This window comes from Heptranchias perlo, chromosome 27 (genome assembly GCF_035084215.1).
Source record: "Heptranchias perlo isolate sHepPer1 chromosome 27, sHepPer1.hap1, whole genome shotgun sequence".
Taxonomy (NCBI): Eukaryota; Metazoa; Chordata; class Chondrichthyes; order Hexanchiformes; family Hexanchidae; genus Heptranchias; species Heptranchias perlo.
This window is the reverse complement of record NC_090351.1, coordinates 39,846,220-39,864,422: the sequence shown is the minus strand read 5'-3', so window position 1 is coordinate 39,864,422 and position 18,203 is coordinate 39,846,220. Positions and strand designations below refer to the sequence as shown.

Below are 18,203 nucleotides of genomic sequence, written 5' to 3'. Positions count from 1 at the left end.
AAAGTTGATTGATTTGCTCTGCCGACTACATATATTAAATATAGAAACTTTTCCAGCTGGTAGATTCTGAATTGAAGGGATGAACAAATCTGTATATTAAAAATCTTGTTCCTGCGTGCTATTTCTGTCGGCTTTCCATTCTAAATTACCATGTCCACATTTAGAATGGAAACTGCCTATGTAAACTGGTCACATTATTACACCCTCCTTCCAGCGGAGGTGCTGCAGCATATTACATGACTAGTATTTGACACATTTTGTAAGCACCAGGGAGTGAGTTGCACTGGAAAATTCTGTCTGGATTTCAAAAATTAGTGCCCTATTTTCAAGTGCGGTGTTTTTTATTTATTCATGGGATGTGGGCGTCGCTGGCGAGGCCAGCATTTATTGCCCATCCGTAATTACCCTTGAGAAGGTGGTGGTGAGCCGCCTTCTTGAACTGCTGCAGTCCGTGTGGTGAAGGTTCTCCCACGTGCTGTTGGGTAGAGAGTTCCAGGATTTTGACCCAGCGATGATGAAGGAACGGCGATATATTTCCAAGTCAGGATGGTGTGTGACTTGGAGGGGAACGTGCAGGTGGTGTTGTTCCCATGCGCCTGCTGCCCTTGTCCTTCTAGGTGGTAGAGGTCACGGGTTTGGGAACTGCTGTCGAAGAAGCCTTGGCGAGTTGCTGCAGTGCATCTTGTAGATGGTACTCACTGCAGCCACGATGTGCCAGTCGTGGAGGGAGTGAATGTTTAGGGTGGTGGATGGGGTGCCAATTAAGTGGGCTGCTTTGTCCTGGATGGTGTCGAGCTTGTGTTGTTGGAGCTACACTCATCCAGGCAAGTGGAAAGTATTCCATCACACTCCTGACTTGTGCCTTGTAGATGGTGGAAAGGCTTTGGGGAGTCAGGAGGTGAGTCACTCACCGCAGAATACGCAGCCTCTGACTTGCTCTTATAGCCATAGTATTTATGTGGCTGGTCTAGTTTAGCTTCTGGTCAATGGTGACCCCCAGGATGTTGATGGTGGGGGGTTCGGTGATGGTAATGCTGTTAAATGTCATGGGGAGGTGGTTAGACTCTCTCTTGTTGGAGATGATCATTGCACGGCACTTGTGTGGCGTGAATATTACTTGCCACTTATGAGCCCAAGCCTGGATGTTATCCAGGTCTTGCTGCATGTGGGCATGGACTGCATATCTGAGGGGTTGCAAATGGAACTGAACTGTGCAATCATCAGCGAACATCCCCATTTCTGACCTTATGATGGAGAGAAGGTCATCGATGAAGCTGCTGAAGATGGTTGGACCTAGGACACTGCCCTGAGGAACTCCTGTAGCGATGACCTGGGGCTGAGATGATTGGCCTCCAACACCAATTACAATCTTCCTTTGTGCTAGGTATGACTCCAGCCACTGGAGAGTTTTCCCCCTGATTCCCATTGACTTCAATTTTGCTAGGGCTCCTTGGTGTCACACTCGGTCAAATGCTGCCTTGATGTCACGGGCAGTCACTCTCGCCTCACCTCTGGAATTCAGCTCTTATGTCCATGTTTGGACTAAGGCTGTAATGAGGTTTGGAGCCGAGTGGTGCTGGCAGAACCCAAACTGAGTATCGGTGAGCAGGTTATTGGCGAGTAAGTGCCGCTTGATAGCACTGTCGACGACACCTTCCATCACTTTGCTGATGATTGAGAGTAGACTGATGGGGCGGTAATTGGCTGGATTGGATTTGTGGGCAATTTTCCACTTTGTTGGGTAAATGCCAGTGTTGTAGCTGTACTGGAACAGTTTGGCACACAAGTCTTCAGTGCTACAGCCGGGATGTTGTCGGGGCCCATAGCCTTTGTTGTATCCAGTGTGCTCAACTGTTTTTTAAGCTCGTGGAGTGAATCGAATTGGTTGAAGACTGGCTTCTGTGATGGTGGGGATCTCGGGAGGAGGCCGAGATGGATTATCCACTCAGCACTTCTGGCTGAAGATACTGTTTGACCTATGGGTAAAATAGTCTACTCTTCTACGTGAATCCAGAGTGAGCCACAGATGGCTCATGACCGGGCAGCACCTAATGGTTTGAAAGTCTGGATTCTTTGGACGTGTATTTCTTCTTGGGATGTGGGTAAGGCTGCACTTATTTCTCATCCCTAGTTCCTCTGAGGGCATTGAGTCATCTAGGTCATGTGTAGGTCAGACTGGGATAGAGATGGTAGATTACCGTCCTATAGGACATTAGTGAATCTGTTGAGGTTTTATGAAAAAATGACATTTTCTGTGGTACCAGTCCATGAATTACCAGAATTCAGTTCAACAGCTTGCCATGCTGGGATTTGAACTCTCAACCCCTGGATTGCTAGTTGAGTACCATAACCACTACACTACTGTACCCTCGTCGTGTCCATATTACTCCAGACCTCGAGCCTTTGAATTGTGTTGCTCTGGATAGACAACAGCACAGGGATATCCTGTTCGAAAAGCAACACAGGGTGTTCTTCTGTGTCTGAACTTGCACTACATTGGCATAGCTGCTTAAGGGTAGACAGCCATGACTGGCACAGTGGGTTATATTGATATAAGCCCAGCTTCAGGGGCTTACATTACTTCAGTCTCCCGTTAAACCAATAACGCATTCTGCAAATTGGACGGCAGTGTTGCTAAAATTGAGTTGCATGTGATGAAAAGAGATCTATTTGAATTAAATGAAGTCCTTTTGAAATGTTGAGTAATACAATGCAAGTAATGACTGGGATGTCTTCCACTCCTCCCCCAATCCCTTTGCAAGTGCATACGGGATTGAGCTTTGTAACAGCTTACTTTGAGCTTCATAAACTAATTTCTCAATTTTACCAGTCCCCATGTCCTTCATGTGGGAACTAAACCCTTAATATTTCCCATTGCTAATCACGTAGCTGCAGTGAGTTGTTATGATTTTGTGCAGCATATTTTGAAAATGACAATGTTTTACTAGCACAGTACTTAGTTTTACGGTTCTTCGGGATGCTCAGTTAGCGATAGGTCTATCTGTTTGGCTGTCAACTAGAAGGGGCAATTGATTCTGAGGAGGTGGCTTATAAAATACATAATGAGTTGGGAAATATATGTCGTGGGCTGAACAATGGCAGATGAAATTTAATATGGACAAATGGATATAGAAAGAAAGAATGAATGACCTAAGTACTTAGTGAATGGTGTTGAAATAGCTACTGATGGAATTGGGAGAGATCTAGAGGACCTAATAGATTCTGTGCCCCATGTGTCCAACCACTGCACAGCAGCACAATCTACAGTCCAACTAGTAGAGTACAAGTCACAGGAAGTCATGCTCGAGCTGCTCAGTGCAAAGGTCAAACCTTGAGGACTGTGAACTGGTGGGTCTTTCTAGATGGATAAACCAAGATGGGCTAAAATTGCCTTCCTTGACTTGTGCTGTACAGAATTGCCCTGTAGCGTAATATTGAGAATTCACGTCTTGGGTTAATCTGCAGACTGCAGTCTCCTTAAAGATCAAGTAAATATTACAGCTGTTCACGTCTCATTCAAGCTTTTGCCAGCCAAATACACTCCAGTCATTTGAAACTTGATTCAAGTCTATAATGATGGCCGCATAGACTTGTGAAGTGAAGTTGTACAGACCTGTGTCTGGAGGGTGTCTGGTACCCCTTGATTAAAATATCAAAAGTCCTGCTGTGTTAAACATGATCTGGCATTTAACCCAAATTAAATGTGCACCAAGAGTTAGTACATTAAGTTGTTTGTCCCAGTGCTCCACACAGACCCAGTACAAGCTAGATGAAGCTCAAAGGATAATAGTTTTATATTTTCAATCCACCTATGTACCCTGTACCCTAGGTCAGTCAGAAATATCAGCCAAAGTTTAATAATTTAGCCACAGGCGAAATGTCCGTTCACATAGTAAACATTGCTGCCCTGTAAAAAGATTTAAAGAATATTAAAGTACTGAATATTTAGTGGAATGGTGTTTTTTTAGCTGCTATCTTTGCAGTAGAATTGTTCATCTTGCACCATAATGGGCTAGATAACAGCATGTAAACATGGGCCTATTTCATACAGCACAGTGACACATAATCAGGCCTCTCTTGATTCTAACAGCTATTTTGAAGGAAAATATGATTAGTTGGGTTTGGATATACTCATGAATGAGTTATAAGAATTAGTGCAAAATAGATAGTATTTAGTAACCCATTGAGTATCCTGCTTATCCTGGTTCTACAAAACCCTGGTTAGACCACACCTGGAGTACTGTGAGCCGTTCTGGGCACCGCACCTTCGGAAGGACATATTGGCCTTGGGAGTGCAGCGTAGGTTTACTAGAATGATACCCGGACTTCAAGGGTTAAGTTATGAGGAGAGATTACACAAATTGGGGTTGTATTCTCTAGGGTTTAGAAGGTTAAGGGGTGATCTGATCGAAGTTTATAAGATATTAAGGGGAAGAGATAGGGTGGATAGAGAGAAACTATTTCTGCTGGTTGGGGATTCTAGGAGTAGGGGGCACAGTCTAAAAATTAGAGCCAGACCTTTCAGGAGTGAGATTAGAAAACACTTCTACACGCAAAGGATGGTAGAAGTTTGGAACTCTCTTCCACAAACTGCAATTGATGCTAGCTCAATTGCTAAATTTAAATCTGAGATAGAAAGCTTTTTGGCAACCAAAGGTATTAAGGGATATGGGCCAAAGGCGGGTATATGAGTTGATCACAGATCAGCCATGACCTTATCAAATGGCGGAGCGGGCTCGAGGGGCTGAATGGCCTACTCCTGTTCCTATGTTCCTAAACCACATAAGGCACCACAGGGGCTATTTTAAATGCTAGTTGTCCATGTGCAGATTGAGGCATTGTCCAATCGTCCATTCCATGTTTTTTTTTAAAATCAGATGATGTGAATTGGAGGGTACAGGATTGGGTGTAAAGTGAGTGATGAAATGTTCCATGGAACAGTTGTTAGGATGTGGAAAATATCTAAGGTGATTAACAGACCAGGGCCGAATAGTGGAAATGTCAGGATGGATGGATTTTGGAGCATCCCTTAATTACCTTTGGAGATGAGGGAGTATTAAAGCAGAACTTTCCCTCATGAGAGTCATTGGATGAGGTTGAGTGCATGATTGGGTGGGTTATTAATGGCCTGTGATGGGCAGAATGGCCTTTTCCCGTACATGCGTTGTATGTTTGATTAGGGTATATGCAGTTATACAGTTATGGATTTGATACACTCTTGGTATTTGTTTCCGGTCACAGGTGGCTCTGATGAAAATGGGAAAAGCCGGATACCAGATGAATACCTGGGCAAAAAAACGAAGAAAAAGAAGAAAAAGAAACATCGGGAAGGTGAGCGGCCGAGGCGCCTAAAAATGTACAACAAAGAGGTGCAAACAACTTGTGCGGGGCTCACTCACGTCGACCTGGATACTTTGGGGCAAGGTTCTTCTGATGAGTCGAGCGTAATCGACAAAGCCTCCGTTAAGCATGTCGAAGAGCCTGGCCGGCTGGATCTGAAAATGAGCCATTGTACAATCCCCTCGGGTGCACAGTTACCATACTTATCGCACAGAGACCACTGTGTACGGAAGGGACTGTTGCGGACAGGTTCCTCTAAATTCGCCCACTTCATTCACGTGGAGCACCAGCCAAACGGTGGCGCGCCAGTGCTCCACGCCTATATGGACGAACTCTCTTTCTTGTCTCCTGTGGAGATGGAGAGGTTTGCTGAAGAATTTCTTTCATTGACTTTCAGTGAAAATGAGAAGAGTGCGGCGCACTACGTAATGGCCATCGTACATGGAGCGGCAGCCTACCTGCCAGACTTTCTGGATTATTTTGCTTTCAACTTCCCCAACACTCCAGTGAAAATGGAAATACTGGGGAAGAAGGATATAGAAACTACGACCATCTCAAACTTTCGCACTCAGGTAAGAATTTTGTGCTTTGTGTCCTTTGCAATATTTTATGATTATAAATAAAAGAAAAGAGGAAGTGAATAACTTGGGAACTGCAGCTTGGGAGTCCAGAACAAAATCACGTGTTAAAGCAATGGTACATAGAAATCTCGTCACAAGCAATTAATTAAAAATAACCCATCCTGTCTATTATCAATCCCAACATTGACCTCAGATAACACTCCCTCCCTAACCTCCTCATATAGACTTTAACAGCTCTCCTCTACTGCATTCCTCTCTCAAAATGGTCAGACTACTTCCTCTTAGCAAGGGATCCCAGTCAGTTCCTGCAGAATGGAAAGCACTCCCCTAGTGCATGGTGTCTCCTGCACAGATGGGAACCCCAACACTTTTATTGGTCAGAGTTGGGCTTCAGGTACCTGCATGTGATGGTAATACAGACAGCCCAAACTCAAAACCTTGTACTAACCCCCTCCCCCCAACTAAACTCTTGTCCGGCACATACTGATTAGTGCAGAGAGGACGCCATAACCATATCACTACCGAGACAGACAAATCCAGTGCAAAGGAATGTATTCCCTCGTCGCATCTGGGTGTTGCTTGTCAGATTCCTGTAACGAATAACAGGAACATCTCAAATTTCTTATCAGCAGTCGAGACTGAATGTGTCTCAAAATGTTCCTGAGTGAGGAGGAGGAGGAGGAGGAGGAGGTCTTATCCTCTCCAGCTTCAGGGAATTGTGGCCTGCAGCTCAGCCCCCACTCAAAAATTATTGCAGTTTACAGATTCTGTAGCCCCTGCCAACTCCACTACACAAACAAGCCAGCAACATGCTCGTACTAACCTGGAGAGGCATACAATTTGCTGAAGCATTCTATCAACCATCATGTTACAGAATATGGGGAAGTTGGCTCAAAAATGTAAAGGAGACTTAGTTCTGGGCAAGGTCCTGGAGGCTACAAAGGCAATGACTAGGCTCACATGTACCCAGCCTGTTGCCAACTGGATATCCACCAGAAAATGAAGTATGTGAATGAGGCACAGCGAGACGTTCAGTCTCCGTCTCCCACCAGCCCCACCCACACAACAGTGAGTGAAGAATGTCTGGAGTATGTGACGTCAGTTGGAAGGAGTATGTGATTTCAGTTGGAAAGAGTAATGTGTGGCCTGTGTCTTGCTTGGAAATATCAGGCTACCTGGCTTCCCTTCCTAGAGGCTTGACCAACACAACATTGTGCCTTAATAGAGACCCTGAAAGGGGTTGCAAATGGATGAGTATGAGAAGTGATGGTAATCGTGCTCAACCAAAGTCTTGTAAAGGGTAGAAAGCCAACATACCCTCGACCTTGAGATAAACCCACGCTCTCGCCCTGTCACTTTTACCACCAAACTGTGTACAATACTAGGAATGTATAGCTCCAGAAAAGACCCTTAAATTCCATTTACAGTTCCTTGCTTTTTTAAAAAAAAAATCCCAAAATGTGTCTCAAACTGCTCAATGCATTCTCTTGCCATGCGTCTGCCTCCACTATCTCCCTGGGCAGTATGTCCTGCACATTCACTGCCCTCTAGTACGAAGCCGCCAAATCTAACTCTCCCTTTCTCTGAACTTGCCGTAGCCCTGTGGTCGCAGTGTTTGTGGTTATGTGGAACGCTTTAATATCGCTCTGTTCCCAGCTTTCTTAGTCCTCGATCAGTTTTGTGTTTGTGTACCTCCATACTGCCCAAATGATTGCAGCCAGGGTAACCCACGTAGTGCATGTACATATTCTCCTGCACATACTTTGCAAACAAAATATAAATGATCTAACCAAATCTGTAGAGTTGTTCAAAACCATAAATTTAAAGTTGGCAATTGGTCTTTGAGAGTGTGGATTTCTACACCCTCCACCTCTTCTCTCCCCAGTTCTGTATACAATTCATTACTTTGATCATTTGCAACATCTGGCTACAGTTCAGAGTTCCCTTGGGTGACAGCAGGATCTGTGACAGTCACGTTTAAAGTGTCTCAGGCTGTAATGTACATTAAAGTGAAGACACTGTTACATTGTGCCTGATGTGCTTTAAATAGCTGGTGACAATGTGTCGTGTTACACTGCTGTATCAGTGGCTTGCAATATGGATTCCTAGTTCTGATTATTGCATCTTGGTGACCATTAAACAATCCTTCAGTTCAGTGTGAATTTTATTTCAATCGAGGGGAAAGTAGCTACTGACTTCTGTTTAATGAAGGGGTCTTTAATCCTGTTGGGGTCCTGCTAACCAGCAGTTGTATGGTTAACTTAATTGGATACAACAAATTTTTGTAATTTTAAAATATTCTACTCTGTAACCTGTAGAAGTGATTGTCTTAAACCACAAGCAGCCCACCTGGTTTAAGTTAAAGTTGAAAGTAAGCGTCATGTTTTGTGTTCTCCAAAGATGGAGCGCATGGATAAACTGTCCTGTTAGGCTGTGTATCGCACTCATCTGTTCCTTGGCCGTTAGCTTCTTCCTTTGTTCAGTACTCGCACTAGGTCGTGATCGGGCCTCCTCACACGAAGGGGCAGTCTCCCAGACAAGGCATGTTATTCTGGTTAAATTGCTCCTTTAAAATTAGCTGAATCGGTATATTGAGAAGGGAGGGTGGAGCGTTAGAGAGATATTGACAGCACCGCCTGATTTTTCTCTCTCTTCATTTCCCCCCCCCCCCCCCCCCGTAGAAGGAAATTAGTACCCCAAAAGTAGGAAAGTCAACAGGTGATGTGTGGGGGGAGTCCATGATAGAATAATCAGACTGGATGGTGCAGGACTGATGGGCTTAATTAACCTTGCTCCAGATTTTCATAGATTCTTATAATTAGACTGAAGTAGGAACATATGAACGTAGGGATAGGAGTAGGCCATTCTGCCCCTCTAGTCTGTTCTGCCATTACATCGAATTGCATCGAAACTATAGCACATAAACAGGGCCATTCGGCCCAACTGGTTTATGCCGGCATTTATACTCCACATGAGCCTCCTCCCTCCCTACTTCATTTAACCCTATCAGGATATCCTTCTATTCCTTTCTCCCTCATGTGCTTTTCTTGCTTCCCCTTAAATGCATCTATGCTATTCGCCTCAACTACTTGTGGTAGCGAGTTCCACATTCTCACCACTCTCTGGGTAAAGAAGTTTCTCCTGAATTCCCTGTTGGATTTAGTAGTGACTATCTTATATTTATGACCTCTAGTTTTGGACTCCCCCACAAGTGGAAACATTTTCTCCACGTCTATCCTATCAAATCCTAAGATTATCTTAAGGACCTTTATCAGGTCACCCCTCGGCCTTTTCTTTTCTAGAGAATGAGATCATGGCTGATCTGTATCCTAACTCCATCCACCCATCCAGTAAGTTTGCTGGTGCTCTCTTGACATGTAAATGTGTCACCTTGTAGGTTTTAACAGTTGCTGGATACCGTTGCTGAACAGCACTGTAACCCGGGAATAGCTTTACCTGTTTCACTTGAGTGAAAGCAGCACAGACGGAAAAGAAAAGCTCAGTTCCTTATTGCAGGGGCCTGTAATGACGGAAGCTGCAAGAACCATGAACTCTTACGCACTCTGGCCCCTTTTTTCAGGAACACTAATGGCTTGTCCTAATACAGTAGTGGCTTTTCAGAAGATTCAATAAAAGCATCTGTGTTCATTTTAAAGTATAATCTAACCTAATGGGTTCCTTTGTAGAAGCTGCTCCCAGATTAATGCTGCTCTGAATAAATGAGAAAGCTGGAAGAATGCCAGAGAGGCTGAGTAAGCGAGTGGTTATAAATATTTGCTGAAAGTCTCACGTAGAGGCTGTAACTCAGCTGTCTGACTCTCTGTTCTTGGGTGAACACTGTTCCTGATTCAGGACAGAAATTCTTGGCCGTATTTAGTTGCTATAAAAGGAAAACAGCTTCGACCTAGTAATTGTTAATCCCGTAAAATGCTTTCCAGATGCTTTCTTCTGCAATATGTTATACCGAGGGAGTAAAATACTATGCTGCAGTACCGAGAGTAAAGGTCGTGTTTTGGCTCGCTATTTACATTGTACATCCGTGGTTGACTGCTCTATCAGCAATGTACCAGGTGGTGGTGTTGCTTCTGGAATGCATTGTGCATCACCAAAAGGGATGCTCTGTCTTCTTGAGGCAGTACTACACCCAACTTCAACTCAACCATAATTGGACTTGCTAGCAGATGTGACCATAATCTTGTGGCTACCAGCGCACTGAACCAGAGGGTCAGCACATGTGCTCTGCTGTCATATGCCAGGACATGCCTTCAGTCGCCACTGGGAGAGGTGCACAGCTCAGATACGTGGTCACCAATTGGAACTTGACTGAATGAATGGGGGAGTGGCGTGCTTCTCATTAAAATACCCCTCCAATGTGTCTGAGAGAAAATAAAGCGGGAAATTTATTTGCTGCTGCTGCAAAGTAAATTTCAGATTTGCTGCCTGACCAAGACAGGGCATTTAATTCCTCTTCTCCCTGCCCCCTCCAGCCCTTCTCCCATTTCCCCAAAGAATTGTACTGGGGATGTCATTAAAGAAAGGAGCGTCTTCCTTTATAGAATTTTACAGGACACTGGATGGTCATTCAGCCCATCTGGCCTGTGTCAGTTCTCTGAAAGTGTTATCCACTTGGTTCCATTCCCCTGCCCTTTCCCTACACCCTTAAGTTTTTCTTTTTCCAATATTTATTTACTTCCCCTTTTAAAAGTTATTGTGGATTCTGCTCCCATCACTCTGGTAGAGCATTCCATGTCTTAATGACCACATTGTGTTAAAGGTAATTTGCATAGTTTCTCCCTTTGTTCTTTTGGTGATTATCTTTAATTTATGTCTTCTCGTTACCAACTCGCCCACCAGTAAAAGTACATTTTCCCTATTTACTTTATCAAAACCCTTCATAATTCTGAACACTGCTATTAGATCTCCTCTTAACTTTCTTTGCTGTAATGAAGAGAACCCCAGTTTCTCTCATCTCCTCTATAACTAAAGCCATTCAACTCTGGGATTATCTCTGAATCTCGTTTGTCCTAGTCTCTTTCCTAAAGTAAGGTGGCCAAAAATAGAGAGAATATTCTGACTGTGGCCTAACCAATGATTTGTATAGGTTTAGCATTACCTCTTGGCTTTTATACTCTATGCTCCTAGGAATCCATGCACAATTTTTTTACAGCTTCATCAACTTGTCGTCCTACTTTTAAAGATTTGCATATCTGAACCTTTAAGTCTTTCTAACAGAAAATGCTGGAAATACTCAGCAAGTCAGGCAGCATCTGTGGAAAAAGAAACAGTTAACGTTTCAGATCGATGCCCTTCATCAGTTCTGACGAAACATTAACTCTGTTTCTTCACAGATGCTGCCTGACTTGCTGAGTATTTCCAGCATTTTCTCTCTTTATTTCAGATTTCCAGCATCCGCAGTATTTTGCTTTTGCTCTAAGTCTTTCTGCTAGTCTTGAAGTTTTACCATTTAGTTTATATAGCCCCTCTTTACTCTTCCCAAAATTCTTCATTTCACATTTTTCTATGTTAAATTTCATATGACAGCAATGCCTAATCTGCTAACCGGTCTTGCAGCCCTCTTCACAGTTAACCACCCTCTCTAATTTTGTCATATGCAAATATTGATATTGTGACCCCATGCTATTTTTATATATTCAGAAACAGGACAGTTAGCCCAACTGGTCTCTGCCAGTATTTATGTTCCACATGAGCCAATATATATTTTGAGAAGAGCAATAGTGGCTACACTGACCCCCCCCCTCCCCCACCTCCCCCAGAGACAACCCACTTACATCTCTCCAGTCTGAAAAACACCACTACTGTTTTCAGCCATTTAACCAACTCCCCATCCATGCTGCCACATTCCCTTTAATACCACGTGTCTTCATTTTATTAACAAACCTATGGGCCACCTTAATCAAACTCCTTTTGAAAACCCAGATACACAACATTCACTGCATTTCCTTTATCAATACACTCCATTATTTCCTCAAAGAACTGTATTAAATTTGTCAGGCTTGACTTTCCTTTTTCAAATCCATGATGGCTGTCCTTAATTAATCCATGTTTTTCCAGGTGAGTATTCATTTTATCCCATATTATGGCCTTTAGAAGCTTACCCACTAATGTTAGGCTGACTTCTCTATGGGTACCTGGTTTATCCCATTCCCACTCTGAACCGAGGTGTTACGTTGACAACCTACCCGTCCTTTGGCACAACTTCCCTATCTTAAAATAATATTTTGGGATACATTGAGTAATTTGAGACATGACGTGGTCAGTGTAACATGCTTGGGAGGAACAGGCGACTTTGGACCTATGGTTCCTAAATCAACTAGGGGGAGGCAATAAATGCAGCCATGCCGGTGTTGCATAGATCCCAAGAACAAATTTTTAAAAAAGCTTCCATGCCTATGGTTACCCTGAATAATTGGTCCACTTCTTCCTTTTCTAACTTTCCTTCCCACATCTCTCACTTATGTGAAAACTGAGGCAAATTACTTATTCTTCATCTCTGCCATTGCTTCAACCTCCAAGATCTCCTTTTTCATCTCCAACTGGCCCTACCTTTTCTTCAACTATTCTTTTACTTTTTATTGTCTATAAAATCCTTTATTTCCTGTTGTTCCCTGCCAAACTTCCTCTCAGCCTTGCTAATTTTTTTGCTTCCCCTCTATACTTGGCTTGTTTTTTCTTTTGTAGTATTAGCCCTAGATTTGTCACATGCCTCTTTTACTGGAATTATAATTTTTCTATTCATCCAAGAAACTCTAGTTTCTGCTGCAGCATCTTTACTTCCTGTGGGAATATGTCTATTCTGGGGCTGCAGTTTTGGATCACTGGTTGCAGAGTTCTCATTGGCTTAGTATGTGTATACTGTTTGCCAGTAGTTAAAATCCAATGCTTGTTTATTCTCCACCAGGATTTAATTATACCATTGTGTCATTGGTCTATGCCAGGGGTTTGTGTACGTGTACCTTATTTGTTACACTTGAGATTTAAATGCACTTTTTAAAAAAAAATCTATTTTCTGTCCAATACTGATCTGAATGTAGCAAGATTGTACTGTATAAAATTAAATCCATTGTCCATTTATACTGAGTCTTGGCTCGACGTGCTAAACCAGTACGTGTCCACAATGGGTTACCTTTCAATTTGGATATATAGTAAGCCTCAAGTGTAAGTGCATTTAAGATCTGTAATAGAATAGAGACTGAGAACATGATTTGAGGCGACTCTGACTCCTGCAGCATTCCATACATTGGTAATAATCCATTTTCAGCTGAGCTGAAACAGCCTGTAAGATCTGTTGTTCTTCTATGGTGTGGGATCATTTCCCTACCCCAATACTTCTACTTCAGGCTGTCCGGATAATACGACTTATTGTCAACAGCTAATAATTCATAATTAATTGCACTTTGCAAATTGTTCCCTCATACTGCTGCTGTTCTGAGGCAATTCAAGCTTTACCTGCCGATGAAGACTTTATTTCTTTGCCTTCTGAAGGATTTGTTTCTGATTTAAGTGGAATTTAAAAAAAACAATAATTGAGTAAAAAAAATCAATGTCCAAAACAAAAAGATTGAAGTATTTCAGCTCTGCCAATAATGAAGCTTTCCTACTAGTTACACCCACGCATCCCTGTCTGCGACAGAAACAGAATTACAGCATTGCCATTCAAACCGCCTGAAATCAGAACTTATAAAAATGTTCCAGTTTAAACTGTGAGCAGATCCCTATGCGGCATTTGCTGGTCTTTGTCACGAAAATGAGTTTTTGCTTTAAGTGATGCAGCCTGGCGTTTATTCAAAGGAAGAAACTTTTTTGCAGGTGGCTATTTTGCTCCTAAAACTTCTATGATTCTATTTTGCTCCTTGAACGAGGCCAGCCACGAGTGCACGTGTTACAAAATGTGTCACAAGTTGTGTCCACTGATGCATGGCTTCATCCTCTTCCTGTTGGTGAATCACTGGTCACTTTTAGCAGCTGTGTTTTTGACCTGTATCCTCTATAAAACGTCAGTGGAATATAGGAACAGGGATCAGCTGTTTAGCCCCTCGAGCCTGTTCTGCCATTCAGTTAGACCGTGGATGATCTGTACCTCAGCTCCATTTACCCGCCTTTGCTCCATATCCCTCGCCGCCTTTACCCAACAAAAATCTATCGATCTCGGTCTTGAAAATTTCAGTTTGTCCCCCAGCATCCACAGCCTTTTGAGGGGGAGAATTCCAGATTTCCACGACCTTTTGTGTGAAAAAGTGCTTCCTGATTTCAACCCCTGAATGGCCTGGCTTTTATTTTACAGTTATGCCCCCTTGTTCTGGATTCCCCCACCAGAGGAAATAGGTTCTCTTGTATTTACCCTATCGAATTCCTTCCACATTTTAAATGCCTCGATTAGATCATCCTCATTCTTCTGGACAGCCTTAGGACATTCAGCTCTTCATCTTGTTGTCACCGTGCCATAACATTTCTTGGAGTGTATTTTTTTTCATTTCCTGAACTGGTTGTTTGAGAAGAGGCTGTTTTTATCCTTCTCTTTCCAAAGCTGCAATCCTGCCTTCTGGAGTCAGTGTCCATATGCTTTGGCTGACAATATTTTCAGCTTGTGTGGGACTTTTGCATGCCATGATTTGCATCAATCAGCGGCAACCATAGTGCTACAGGCCCTGGTGTTGTGACTTGCTGCTAGGCTAATACTCCCAGTGCCAGTACTAAGGGAGTGCTGCACTGTCGACGGTGCCGTCTTTTGGATGAGACGTTAAACCGAGGCCCCGTCTGCCCCCTCAGGTGGACATAAAAGATCCCATGGCACTATTTCGAAGTAGAGCTGGGAGTTCTCCCCAGGGTCCTGGCCAATATTTTTCCCTCAACCAACATCACTAAAAAAACAGATTATCTGGTCATTATCACATTGCTGTTTGTGGGATCTTGCTGTGCACAAATTGGCTGCCGCGTTTCCTACATTACAACAGTGACTACACTTGAAAAGTATTTCACTGGTTGTAAAGCGCTTTGGGACGTCCTGAGATTGTGGCAGGTACTCTATAGATGCAAGTCCATCTTTCTTCTTGTACAAGGACTAGGCTCACTTGGCTGAAGGATTTGAAGTGCAGGTCCCTAAAATCTGAGGGCCTACAGACGTTTTACCCCACCATGGAACCACCTTCACCCAATCCCAAAGCTCGTGGATCCTGTGGAGGAGGAACATTGCATGGAGGAATGTTGCCTCTGAGTTAGCTTTGCTGCAGCTATGTTACGCACCCAAACACCTTGCAGGTGGCAGCATTTGCCCCAGCATGCACTGGCATTGCCAGAGATGGCGGGGCTAACATGCTTCGATTACACCCTGTGCTGTACCGATGGTCTTGTGACCTGAGACAGACAAAGCTATGAGAACTCGTGTGAACCTGGACACTTTCTCCTCAGCCTCTTAAGATTGTGGAATAAGACCAACTAGTATTGCGGCATTATTGGGGTGTTACTCAGTGTTACCCTCCTCCTACTTGCCCTTGATTTCTTAGTTGAGCTGGAGGTTGTTTATTTGAAAATTCTTGCTGAGCTGGACCTTGAGATCTGTTTCTGTGGTGCATTCAAAAGATTGTACTGACCCTAAGGGATCTTCTGATTGGTTTCATTACCAATGGGCACATTAATAACAACAACATCTTGCATTTATATAGCACCTTTTAACATAATAAAACGTCCCAAGACGCTTCACAGGAGCGTTAACAGACAAGATTTGACACCGAGCCACATAAGGAGATATTAGGACAGGTGACCAAAAGCTTGGTCAAAGAGGTAGATTTTAAGGAGCTTCTTGAGAGGTAGAGAGGTTTAGGAAGAGAATTCCAGAGCTTGGAGTCTAGACAGCTGAAGGCACGGCTGCCAATGGTGGGGTGATGAAAATTGGGGATGCGCAAGCGTCCAGAATTGGAGGAGCGCAGAGATCTCGGAGGATTGTAGGGCTGGAGGAGGTTACAGAGATGGGATGGGGCGAGGCCATAAAGGGATTTGAAAACAAAGATGAGAATTTTAAGTTGGTGGCGTCGCCAGACCAGGAACCAATGTAGGTCAACGAGCACAGGGGTGATGGGTATAACAGAATGGTAAAGTTGTACTGTGAAGTGAGGACTTTGCAATAGCTTGGAGTTGACGTTGATGGATGTTTACAAACTGAATCTTGCAGGAGTGATGCTAACGCTGCTTGGAAACAATTTGTGATTGGCTAAAAATAAACTGTACAAAAAGGAGATAATGTGAGTACATTGCCACATGCAGTGACATCAGAGGACTATAATGGTGCTGGGGTGTTGGCTCAGAATGGAGCCCTTTATATGACCGGGTGAGAGTGAGTAACAAATGTACTGCAACTATTGAACCAGAGTCCTGTAAACATCTTCCTGTGATTGGAGTCGCTTGTTTGTCCTTGGGCTGTGTTTATTTTTGGATTTCTTACATCTTGAGTGCCTTAAACTGTTTCCTGTAAGGTTGAAGAAAACCTGATTAAAATTCAGAGCTGGAAAGCTTAAGTATTTTCAAATGTTCATTTTATTAAAAAAAAACTTTTAAGGTGAGTTTCTTTCTTCCCAAGGCACATAACTTTTTCTGCCCAGTACTACAGTGGGAAAGTCCTGGACACCTGTGCGTGGGAGTAGCATCGAAAGAAATCCAGCTCCTCCGTTCTTTCGGCCTTGTAACAGCTCGACTGAGGATAGGAAATGACTAGCTGTATTCTGTATATCTTGTCCCTGCGAGAGAGGCAAACAAGATCTGTTGTAAAGGGTGGGGAGCAGTACAGGAGAAATTAAAAGGGAAAGTGGAATACGTAAATTGGCAAAAATAGAAATTATTTTTAAATAAAATTAAAGTTAAATTTTTTTATAAAGATGTGATAGAGGCCTTTAAGATTATAAAAGGGTTTGATAGGGTAGACGTACCAAAACAAGGGACCTTAAATACAAGATAGTCACTAATAAATTCAATAGGGAATTCAGAAGAAACTTCTATACCCAGAGAGTGGTGAGAATGTGGAACTTGCTACCACATGGAGTAGCTGAGGCAAATAGAATAGATGCATTTAAGGGGAAGCTAGATAAGTACATGAGGGAGGAATATAAGGATATGCTGATAGGGTTAGATGAAGTAGGGTGGGAGGAGGCTCGTATGGGGCACGAAGACTGACATGGACCAGTTGGGCTGAATGGCCTGTTTCTGTGCTGTGCAGCCTATGTAATTTTATGTTTTTTTTAAAAAAAGCATGAGAATGTTTTTAGAATAAACAAAAGAGAGACAAAGAACTCCAATTTATATTGCACTTTTCATTAAATCATACAGCACAGAAGGAGGCCATTCGGCCCATCGTGACCGTGCCAGCTCTTTGAAAGAGCTATCCAATTAGTCCTACTCCCCCTGCTCTTTCTCCATAGCCCTGCAAATTTTCCCTTCTCAAGTATATATCCAGTTCTCTTTTGAAAGTTACTATTGAATCTGCTTCTACCACCCTTTCAAGCACCTTCCGGATCATAACATCCTCAGGACATCCCAAAGCGCTTCATAGCCAACGAATTACCTTTGAAGTTGAGTCACTGATCTGTAGGCAAACATGACAGCCATTTTGTGCTCAGCAACGTCCCACAAACGGCAATAAAATAAATGATTAATGAAATCAATTTTGATGGTTGTGGTTGAGGGATGAGTGTTAATTAGGACATCAGGAGAATTCCCTGGTCCTCTTGAAATGGTGGCATTAGATCTTTAACATCCACCTGAATCAGCAGATAGGGCCTCAGTTTAATGTCTCATCTGAAAGACGGTGCAGCACTCCCTCAGTACTGCACTGAAGTGTCGGCCTAGTTCATGTGCTCAAGTGCCTGGCGTGGGACTTGAACGCACTTGACCCTCTGACTCGAGCTGGAGCTGTGCCACTGGGCTAAACTGATGAAAGTATACTCTGTGCTGTGGGCCGATGGGAGATTTTTCATTCTGCTCGATGCACTCTTGTTTATAGTTTTGCCCTATGTTGGGCTATGGTCTTAGAGCTGTCAAAGCAACCTTGAGCTTGACTGAAGGTAAATAAAAATCGTACCATAGCATGGTAATGGAAACTTGCATTCCCAGTCTTTACTATTTGTATAAGTAAACTAGATACTGGGGCATTGTCGTTCTAATCGGAATCTTTCAAAAGGCTTTTTGTGTTCCCTGGTGAGCAACTCGTAGCTTTGTGTAACAAAGGTTAAATATGTAGGTATTTTCCTGCTCCTGAATGAGCAGAATGAAGTTGAG

The 18,203-nt window shown here is 43.2% G+C and overlaps 1 protein-coding gene across 2 annotated transcripts in view; it reads left to right on the top strand.

Moving 5' to 3' along the window:
- Positions 1–18,203, top strand: part of LOC137344617 (lysine-specific demethylase 9-like) — a 59,615-nt gene that overhangs the window by 9,440 nt on the left and 31,972 nt on the right. For both annotated transcript variants that reach the window (XM_068007729.1, XM_068007730.1), the window contains exon 2: positions 5,242–5,912. In XM_068007729.1, coding sequence (XP_067863830.1) covers positions 5,242–5,912 — 671 coding nt within the window. The remainder of the gene's footprint in view (positions 1–5,241; positions 5,913–18,203) is intronic.